Here is an 11,091-nt window from a genome sequence, read left to right as displayed (position 1 = left end):
TTTCGGTTTAAAATTGAATTTTGAAACATTCAAATCATTATTTTCCTTATTTATTTGAAGTAAACACCGGATCTTTTTTTACAGAATTGTCTTATATCATCCTGTTATAGGTATAAGTCAGCTCATTCCACTTTTGAGAAGTTCCCTAAAATTTTCCATTTTATTCAATTTAGTCCCTAAAACCTAAATAGTCATATTTTCAAATCTAAGCTTCGTTTTTCAATTCAAATTCAATTTCATCCTTCCATAACATTCAAATATTCTTAAATACAAAAATTTCATGCTAATTTTGAAATAATTACACTTTCGTCCCTATACTCGTAACTAACAAATTATACTTTACAAATTAGTCCCTATTCATCTCTAAGCAGTTTCTCAGCGCGTATATCTCAAAAATTTATTCGAAATAAAAAAAATCGTCTCAATCGGACAACCGAGCCAAAAGTTATGGCCTTTCAAAGTTTTTCAAGCTAAAAAACATAAATTGTTCATACCACGTCAGCAAATCGCGTCCTCTAGGGCGCGATTTCTGTCTACGTCAGCAAGTCGCACTAACGTGGACGCGATTTCCTGGAGCGTACCCTGACATCGCGCTGACGTGGATGCGATTTCGCGAAAAATGGACCATTCTGATAAATAATTAAATAGTTGGCCCATTTCGGTAAATTTTGAAAAAAAAAGGCTTTTATTGGTAAATTACCCGTTGGGGGATTGGATTTTTTTTTGAGTTCATGGTAATAAATTAAATTGATATTGAGTTAGTGATTTAATATAAGTATATAATTATTATTTAAAATATATAATTAATATAATTATTTATTATAATAATATATTCGGGTCAAGCTTAAGCCAAAAAATTCTTATTCAATGTCTGGTCTATTTAGAAAATGAGTCTTAAGTTTTATATAAATCTATTTTTTGAATGAAATTTCAAACTTAAGTGAGTGATTCGGACCCATGAATAAATCTAGCCTAATCTCACTCTTGAAATTTACAAATTAAAAATAAATAGAACATAAGCTTTACTTTTTTTATTAATGAATATATGCAATTGATTCATTTTAAATTCTCAATTAGTTTTACTTATTCAATTTTAAAGTATTATTTGTGTATTTGGAAAAAAATATATAATAATAAAGATTTAAGAACAACTTATAAACAAATATTTATAGTAATATTTTATGATAAACATATTAATAAATAATTATTTTGATTAATTTTTTTAACAAGTTCAACAGTTGTAAACCCTAATAATAAATGAAGAACTTAGAGAGAGAAAGGACAAAGTTATCATATATGCCAATTTCAAGAAAAAAAAGTTACGTATTTAGGACAATTTTTTATTAAATTTAAGAAAATTGGCTTTTTCTTTACTGATGTGGTAAAATGGTCTTGTGTGAAGTGTTTTACACAAAAAAAAAAAAAAACTTTCTATTGACACGCTTTTAAATAATAAAAATTTAATATAAATCCCTAATTTTTTTTCTTGAAATTGACATATACCGATAATTTTACCATGAGACAAGATATTAAATTAAAATACATATATTAAGAAAAATAAATCCATTATAAATGATTGTGGATGTTCTGGATTAGATTGGGTTGTAAAGTTTAAGATTTGGTATTAATGGGGTTTGTGAGGGTTGGCGGGCAGGAGGTTTCCAATTCAATATACCAGCAGTCACCTTTCTTCCCTACAATCACACTTCCGACGCCTCTTTAGGAGTTTCAACTTTCTTTTCATCATTTTCACTGTGAAAAGATTGTGATCACCGGATATTGAAATTTTTTTCCGACTCAATTCAATTTTACAAACAAAAAATAATGTTGAATAAATATTTATTTTTAGCCAAAGCAAAGTTGAACCATCCTATATAAAAAATACATCTATTACTCAACAGAATATAAAAAGTAACTAAAAACATTATACAAACCCAACAGGAATGCATCATCATATCTAAATTTTTATAACATTAATTATTAATATTCAAAAAATTAGATAAATATAAAATAATTCAAATAAAATTCTGACTCAAAAATATACAATACCTAAAATTATCGGTTACTATAGTCCTCCCGCTGATTTCAGCCATCAAACTCTGGATTTTATTTTTCTTTACCCTAGTTGTAGAACTAAAGGTGAATATGATTACTAGTATAAATATTAATAATATGTTATACGATTTTAGCATGCATAACCTGCTCCCCCTATTCATTCATGACGACGATGATGATAATAAATAATAAGATCTTCATTTTTTCCTTTCGAAAAGAGTGATGGTTTAAAGAGAAAACTATAGCTTCCATTTTTGACAATCAGATGACGATACAAATACATGGGTGAATGCTAGATGCATCAATGAGGTACACAACAGCAAAACACAAAAGGAGGAGTTGAATACTAAATTACAAAATTTTATGTAGAAGAAATATGGTAATGCCCCCTAAAGACGAATACAATGAGGGGGTTAGCCAATTCTACCTTTCACTTATACTCTGCAATGGTGATCGTCGAACCATTTATCTCATCTTAAACACAGACAATGAGCTGATTTCACGAGTCTCACCTTGTCATATTGCTTTTACCAACACAGTTCCACTGCCAATCATCTAAACTAATGACCCACAAATGCTTATTTACATGCTTCTCATGCTCAACCCGTATATATATACGCCACAATTTGGACTTAAACAACATTGGCATTGCTTCGAGCTATCCCCTGAGCTTCTTCTAAGTCCTTCAGAAACCTGCATTTTAAGAGCCCAAACCAAAACAAGTTTAAGAAGAGCTGGCTCAGCAATCATTAAACCAACATTTACTCGTTTTACAAAGCATTTTCATAAAACAACTTTACAGGGACTACATAGAGATCACTAGGAAACCTATTTTATTCCAGATAAGCATGCATTTATTTGGTATAAGAATCAGTGAATATCCAAAGCCTACCTCTTAGAATTGAGAACTGCTGTTCCACCAATTATAAAACGAATTCCAGAATTGCTGGCATTTAGCTGAGCAACAGAGCGCGATTCCTCATAAGTTGTTCCACCAATGATGAATATAACCACCTCCTGTGGCCTGTATACAGGTGGAGCAAGCATCATTGAAATTTTATTAATTCGATCTTTATATATGTGTTTTTTTTCCTTGTATATGCTTTATCATTAATAATATCATCTTTCACAAGGAAATAGACTTCCTGTAGCTTATTAATAAATCTGTACCCTAGAGATCTAAACTGCATTGTGTGCTCACTGTAGCTCTCTCAAATAATTTCTGCATCATCTTACTTTTCATTCTCAGGAGTTCTAGATCATCTTGCAACAAGAAAAAACAGGCTCTACTACTCAAAGTTAGCAGCCACATATTATTCAAATGTTCAAGCATCAAATTCAGAGGATGCCAGCAAAGAACTAAATATGCAAGTTACAATATCAAAGGGTGTCTACTTTAAAGCTTTAAATAGCTGATATTAAATTTATTGTAGCCATACAGTTATTCAGAAACCGAGATCTACTGCAAACTTTCCCAAAAAAGTTCGATAACTTTATAAATAGCTACAAACCTGCCCTGCTGAAAATGATTTCCAACATATGGGTAGTCCACATCTCTCAGTCGTCCTTTGATTATGCTTTCCATAGTTTGGAAAAGAAGAGGCTGGTGCTGGGTGTACACGTTCTCAACCCCCTAGTAAGAAAAGTTTGAAAATAATCCATGAGAAAATGAAGAAACAGTCTCCTAGCAACTAAATAAAATATTTTCCATAAAACCTTCAGTCCACGAGCCATGTTGCGAGCAATATTTAGAAAATCACGATTTCCATAAAGATCACCAGTACGCTTATCAGCCCCTGCTTGCTTTAGAAGAAACTGCACAAGCTGTTCCAGAATTGCCAACAAATTATAACCAGTTTTGACCCCATTGAAATGACAATAAGAATAGACGAATAGTTATTAAAAATTATTTGTGACTTTTGGCCCAAAAAAAAAAACATTATTGCTGACTGATTAAGCATCAGATAGAATTAACCAATGAGTAATGACACTGCATATCATATAAAATGCATGCAGCTTGAATAGATGGATAAGTTTTACCAACAAAAAGAATTTTTAATTAGAAAACTAGATTGCCAAAAGAGATATCTGGTTGTAACACAATTGATGAGCACTAAATTTTGGTCAAGGACAGTCATTCACAAACAATTTAGCAATGGAATGCATGTTCACGAGAAAAGAAATATAAATCAAATGTGAAGATACAGGAATTTCAAGCAAAAATATTTCAATGTTGGTTATATTACCCCTGGCTTGTATTTGGCAGACCGAGATGCCAGTTTGTTAAATAGCTGCATTAACTGGACAGGACTCTCCTTCTCGTAGCGCAAAGCATACAGCATTACCAGGCGAAGTCGGTCAATATCAGATACACTTTCATTATTTAAAAGATTTGTCACTGCCTAAAAAAGAAACATGTAAATAAGGTCATTAGAGCCTGTCAATTGTAACATGATAGTTTAAATGGAGTTCCATCTATATCTCCAAACAATAAACTAAAAAAGACCACTACCGAATCAAATGACTAAAACAGATACTGAGGCCCACTTTTGATCTGTACATGGTAAGATAAGGTAGATTTAACTAAACTAAAACTTGATGAGTAATAACCAAGACAACTTAAACTGCAGCATAATATGTGTACTGTAAATAAATCATAGTCTCTTCCACTATACAGTGTCATTACTTTTATCATAATCAGTTAGATATAAATTTGTTATTTGATTACACATCCCATTGATCATCTCCAACAAGATTTCAGAGTCAATATATAAACTATATTTCTTCAATCTTTGTTCATCCTAATTCCTTTAGATATCTACTTGGAAAATTAACATTCTTTTATTTTGTTCCTACGAATCCTGGCCTCTATTTCCTAATATGTCATGACTGAGTATCCCTTAGTGTAGCATCAGAAATAGAAAATAAGCAGGAAAACAGAATGGTAAACCTAATCAAAGAAGAGCTTGGCTTCTTAAACCTTTCCAGGCTTTTGAATCGTCAGTCTTAATCAAGCACATAGACAAATAGCAGCAGGCATTTTCGCTACAACTAAATATCATTTCTTCATTCTAATTTTTTTTCCAATAGTATATCATTTAATGTGTGTAAGAGGAAAAGAAAATTGCTGCTTAGATCTTCCACAAACCCTTTTGTCCCTTTTCAAACAAGAACACTGTGAGAGACAAACATAAGCTCAATAGATACTGAGCCAACAGTTACCCCTTGACAAAAGTTCCAATTTCACATAACAACAAGAAATCATCATCTATCCATTTCAACAGTAGTTTTTATCGATCAATCTCAAACATTCTAGGAAGCTTTTCACTTTCAACATCTCTAACAACAAATGCAACACCCCTATGCAACTCCTAGGATCCAATCCCTTGGTCCCTTGGTATATTTCAGATTCATCCTCTTGATGCTTCTACCTTGAAACCACCAATTGTAATAGCATTTATATCTTCTGTATCTTAATGGAATAACAGATTGTAATACGGAACCGACTGATATATATAGACTCATAAACAGATATGGAGCCAAAAACTTTGAAACGTAGATAAAACAAACACATGAACACTACCTCAAAAGCAGCAACTTGCCCCCCATTGCAAGCCAAATCCTGCTCAGTTTCTGAAACCAACATAAGTTTTCTCTCCTCAACTATCTTGCTCATTTCTGTTACCAATGTGACATGCTTTGAAACATTCCCATGCATTTTTCTGTACTCCGGGTAATTGTCTACAAATTTGGCCATGTCTTCTGCATATTTCAAAGCATAATAACTTAATGACCTATCTCAGCAACAAAGTAATAATGAACAAAAAGATTTACTAATAAATCTAAAATATTTTTATTCTGTCTCATACGAACCTATAGTCTGTATATTTTGGTTGCTTTTAGCAACTTGCTGAAAATCATCCACCATCCGCTTGATATTCATTCCGATATCTCCAAAGTTTTCATACATGTTAGCTTTGAAGAAAGCATCTTGTTCTGATGAAAGCACAACTTCCTGAAAGCAAGAGACCACAAAAATAAAACCACTGTAATATTAAACAAATATGTCTAGCAGAGAGAAGATGCAATCAACCTGTTGATCTTTGGGAAATTTGCCAATGCTTCTCAAATCCACTTTGTTATCCTGAATACCTATCAATTCATGAACCATTGCCTACAGATAGTAATTCAGTAACTGTGATATTCCTACCATGTGAAAATAACAGGACGCATAGTTTGTATTTAAGAAATTGTTACAAAAGAATCAGAACTACCATGTACCTGATAGGTCCATTGGTTCAGCAATGGAGTCACAGGATCATCCCTTCTGTCAACTATCAGCAGCAACGGAGACATTTCCATCCGCCTGAAGTCAAAAAGACCACTTTCTTGCTGGTACATTAACTTCTATCAGACACACAGAAGACAACAAAAAGGAAAAAGAAGAAAATCAGTTCCTTTTCATGACTCCAGATTTCTGGAACAGACTAAAAGCTTCTTGCCCAAGACAAAACTTTAAAACCATTCTGAAATATGACGTATACATGTATTGGAGGACTCGTGACACAATAGATCAAACCAAAGCTAGAACAGTTTCTATTAGTAAAATTCTTGTCAATTGTTTGTATAAATATTTGTAATCGTTTTAGGATTGCAATTTCACTTACTGCTGTTTCATGAGCAATCCTTTTTGCAATATCAGATGCCCTTGAATATCTAATAATTGGTCTCCGTTTTAATGCCAAGAAAACTGCACCAATACCATCAACAGCTCGGTCACAGAAATGCTGCAAATTAGAAGGGTCCACAACTGCTGGGAGAATATAATAATGATTTGAGGGCATGTTTAAAGTGAAGTGATAAGGATCAACTGAAATGAAGTCTGCATAAAACTCCTGCAACATCAAGGCAGCAACTATATAAGGGTAAAAAGTAAACTTTCAAATTCTGATGTAAAATTATAGAGCATCTCTGAAATATACAGCAATGCATGGAATAATGCTATTAAGGAAATTCAGGTTGACCCATATAAAGAGGTCAATTGGACTACAAATTTAAAAAAACCCTCAAGCTAGCATAACGATGATTAGATCAACCCTGTCAATTTTGGTAATGCATCATTTCTAATATTGGCATAAAGAAAATATTCCCCATTGATACTTAGATCAAACCACAAATGGAATGGTCTTCTTAGATGTTAAATATTTAGTTGCTCTTAGAAGGAAAAAAATAATACAATAAAAAAACAGTCCTCAATTTTTAATTAAGCAATGCGTTCTCTTGACATCAGGAGATCTCACTTATGCACAAGATATGATTCTTTTCCTTTATTTTCTAGTAGATTGTTATAAGATACCTTATTTATCCAATTATGGATAAATTATAGACTCAGTAGTTGTGATAATTTTACTGTTAAATAGAGAGCCAGATGATGCCCTGCAAGCTATATGCGCCAGTCAAAAAAAATTCAGCATATTAGATGTACCTGGACTTGCTGGACAACTTCTTGTTCATCTGAATCAGCTAAAAGATGAATCTGAGTATCCTTCAACATGTTTGAGAAAACTGCAAAAATCCAATGAGATGAAAAAGAACCAAAAAGAAGAAAAAAATAATAATCTAAAACTGGGCAATAAAACAATTTGCACATTTTCACAGTAAAATGAAATTACGGGCAACATCAAATACTGAAAGATGCAAAGAACTTACACAAGTGACACTCTCCAAACCTAGGGTTAGATAGCTGACGCCGCATATATTGAATATTTTCTGATGTAGGCCGAAGGAAATAAACTGCCTTGAGATGCGACATAGATTCTTTTGACTTGGAGATGGAGTCTATCAATTCTACCAAAAAGACTTCTTTCTGAAGTAGCTCTGATTGGGAATAAACAACACTCACAATGCTAACCTATGACTCAGAAAGCAGAATAAATTACCCATAATCAAAATCACATTTCTTTTTCCTTTTAAAGATTCATTAGTATTAAGTATTATGCTAACCCATGAAAAAGCTACATATATTAGCCCAAAAAATGCAAAATATAATCTTAGATTATCATACAAAAAAGTGATGCAAACATTACTGCGTCATCAAATATAAGAATGTAATACCACAGCATTTGATTGGTAACTTAAGCGGATGGTAATTGGCCTCAAAAACTGAAATTGTACTGTAAAAAAAGGATCATAAAAGCTACACTACGGCCTAAGCCACACCAACCGATCTCTTGCAGATTCCAGCATTCAAGAGACAACCAAACTGAAAAGCCATAACAATAAGCTCACCCTAATTAGCTAGAAGCAATTCGAGGCTTCATTGCCAATTAAATTACAAATCTGTTTGTAATAAATTGAAAATGATCGCTTCAGGTCCTAATTGTCTAAAATCCCCTGATTTCTACCTCTCGGATCATAACAATTTCCAGCACTAATCTATTTCTAATTAAAATAACCTTACATTTGGAATTAATGATAAAATCGAAAACAATAAGTTAAAATTTATTTCGTATATAATTAAGGTAAATACAGATTAAAAATCAGAAAAATTAATTACCGTTTGAGAATCAAGAATGAGGACTTTCATGCCGGAGATGTCTTGTAACATCCGGTAAACATAATCCCGTACGGCCGACACCAGCACCATCTTCGATCTTCTCTAAGCTTAGCCCTTTAGAACTGACAGCTGAGATTAATGATCAAGAAACGAGCTGTGATGTTCCCGGGAAGTTGAAACCGTTTTTAACGTGTTTTTTTTTCTTTTCCTTTTTTTTTCTTTCAAAGAGAAGATCCAGATCTGCTTAAGGCTCAAGGATTAAGCGTAGGCCAGCGCAATAGAATTTCTAGAAATCTAAAATGCAAAAAAGGGAAGGAGGATCCCAAAGCAGCGTTTCGCTCTAGCTTCAAACGCAGCGTTTTCATTTTTTGGGAAAATATGTAAATGTTGGTAACAAATTTTTTTTTTTTTGCAAAATAATAATTTTTTAAATTTTCTAAAATTTTAAACATGAAATTTTGGGTTGATTTAATTTTTTACGAACATCTAACAACATTATAGAATAGATTTTTTTTAAAGTTTTTATATTGCATATACAAATAATTATATTAATCCAATAAGAAAATAACAAACATATTTATTTCTTTAAATATGCATAATTGAACTCCTCTAAAACCATTAGCTGAAACATCTAGCCCATTTTGAAAGCCACAACGCCTTTGAACACGCTCCATTCTAATACAATCCAGCTTTGTCTCCATAAAGATGACCATTTTGAAAGCCTACTAATAGCCCGAGGATTCCCTAGTCCCTAGACATTCCAACTTAAGAGCTTCATTATTTTCAGTCGGCTGCCAGTTTTTGGTCGGCATGCCAACTGGCAGCTGCTGATACTATTTGCAAAGTAGTAGAATCATGCTCCAAGGTAAGCCTCAAAAAATCTGATTGTATAGAAACCTCTAAGTTCCATTTAACAAGTTTTAATATTTTCACTCCATCCCCAAAAGAAAGAGATAATTCAGTCTCCTCTAACAAGTCTTTAGTATTTTTCAGTTTACCCATCACCGTATTGATCATACTCATATCAAACTTTTCTTTTTATCTAACCAACACCAGCTATTTTTTTTGTAACTAGAAAATTAAACCACTATTAAACTGTCAAACCCCTCTAACCTATCTCCCCTTTCCAAATTATCCACCTCAACACATGGATTTTGACTAATCTATCCATCAAATCAATAACGTAATTTATGGAGATAAATTAGCTATTGAATCCCCAGAAATTTGCCGCATATTATTTGTTTCCAAAAAAATAGGTGTCTTTTCCAAACTTGCTTCCTTCTTCTTATGTTAATCCTTTCTCGGTACCTCCGTAGAAGAGCCACCATCTTTACTCATCGCTTCATCACCCGTATAATAACACTGATTCATTGTCTTTTTCGTCGAGAAACTAAACTTTAAACTTTTTCTTCTTAATAAAGATGATTCAGCTTTAAGCACCAAAGAATAAGGAAGATCATCTTCCGCCTTTTTATGATCTTCAGACGAGATCGCCATATAGTCCTTAACCCTATGACCCAAATGACCACAACCAAAGCAGAAAGTCAGAAGATTCTCATATTTGAAAGAGAGCCAAAATTTTCCCTGATTATCTGATGTGACAAAAATCCCTCTACTCAATGGTCTTTACACATCTAAAGATTAACTTTTAATCGGTAGAACTCACCTTTGATTTCTGATCGAATTACTCCCCCAAAAGTGGAACCAACAGCATGCATCAAGTCCTTTTTATCACACTCTGGCGGACACGGGTCAATCTTTAGCCAGAAAGGCAAAAAGATAAGGTGGATCTTATTTCGTTCGATAGATTGTAACAGCCAATCAAAAATAATTAATTGTTTTCAAAAAAACCATGGGCAACCTTCCAAAATCTACTCTAAATCCTCTTCAGCTTCGAACATTATCATGAATAAATTTTGTCCAGCAACTTGAATCTCGAACTTCTTTTTGGTTTTCCATATACTCTTCTTTTGTGCTCTCAGACTATCCGGATTGTAAGTTTTCCTAGTCTAGATAGAACAAATCAACGTTGGATTTTCAGACGGAACTACTAACGAACTTTTCACCGTTAATTGAATCAGTTCTTCTTCAAGAAAGGATATCTCATCCCCCCTTCCATACTCCCAAAGTCACCACTCGCCTCCTACCCAACCACAGTACTTACTGTTTCTTTGGGAGAACTAAAAGAGAGCACTCTCTAATTTTTAAGTTATAATCTGCCTATCAAAATCAAAGTTTTATAAGTTCATATGAACAACAAATAAAATTTCATGTGTGTAATTGCCACCAAATTGAAGCTCATATATCAAATTGCACATTGAATGAAAATTTAAGTGTAAAGTTGATTTATCCCTATAATAAAAGAAAGGCTTAAGGGTAAAATAAACCCTTAGTAAAAAATGAAAAAAGAAATCAATTGAGCCCTTAAAAAAGAGTGCATTCTATTGAGTCATTAATGATAAAAAATAATAATCAATTGG

The 11,091-nt window shown here is 32.8% G+C and overlaps 1 protein-coding gene across 2 annotated transcripts; it reads right to left on the bottom strand.

Annotated features, from left to right (window-relative positions):
* Positions 1–2,231: 2,231 nt before the first annotated feature.
* LOC107950689 (vacuolar protein sorting-associated protein 45 homolog) lies at positions 2,232–10,822 on the bottom strand. Of its 2 annotated transcripts, XM_016885584.2 has the most exons (14): positions 10,278–10,822; positions 8,612–10,121; positions 7,765–7,966; positions 7,541–7,620; positions 6,723–6,950; positions 6,337–6,462; positions 6,149–6,229; positions 5,929–6,070; positions 5,639–5,817; positions 4,302–4,457; positions 3,772–3,879; positions 3,567–3,688; positions 2,948–3,079; positions 2,232–2,748 (listed from the first exon to the last, which is right to left on the bottom strand). In XM_016885584.2, exons 2-14 carry the CDS (start codon positions 8,699–8,701, stop codon positions 2,688–2,690), a joined length of 1,707 nt encoding a protein of 568 aa, XP_016741073.1. In that variant the 5' UTR covers positions 8,702–10,121; positions 10,278–10,822; the 3' UTR covers positions 2,232–2,687. The 2 variants fall into 2 exon arrangements, with proteins under 2 accessions (XP_016741073.1, XP_016741075.1); XM_016885586.2 differs by lacking the exon at positions 10,278–10,822 and having other exon boundaries at positions 6,337–6,459; positions 8,612–8,960.
* Positions 10,823–11,091: the final 269 nt, after the last annotated feature.

The sequence above is a fragment of the Gossypium hirsutum genome, chromosome D03 (genome assembly GCF_007990345.1).
Source record: "Gossypium hirsutum isolate 1008001.06 chromosome D03, Gossypium_hirsutum_v2.1, whole genome shotgun sequence".
Taxonomy (NCBI): Eukaryota; Viridiplantae; Streptophyta; class Magnoliopsida; order Malvales; family Malvaceae; genus Gossypium; species Gossypium hirsutum.
This window is presented reverse-complemented; position numbering and strand designations above follow the sequence as displayed.

What these genes read in the sequence shown, in the direction of transcription:
- LOC107950689 (XM_016885584.2), bottom strand. Translation starts at nt 8,701, where the DNA reads ATGGTGCTGGTGTCGGCCGTACGGGATTATGTTTACCGGATGTTACAA. An exon ending in AATTTCCCAAAGATCAACAG is followed by an intron (nt 6,071 to 6,148) that starts GTTGATTGCATC and finishes TCTTGCTTTCAG; the next exon opens with GAAGTTGTGCTTTCATCAGA. An exon ending in GCAGTTCTCAATTCTAAGAG is followed by an intron (nt 2,749 to 2,947) that starts GTAGGCTTTGGA and finishes CTTAAAATGCAG; the next exon opens with GTTTCTGAAGGACTTAGAAG.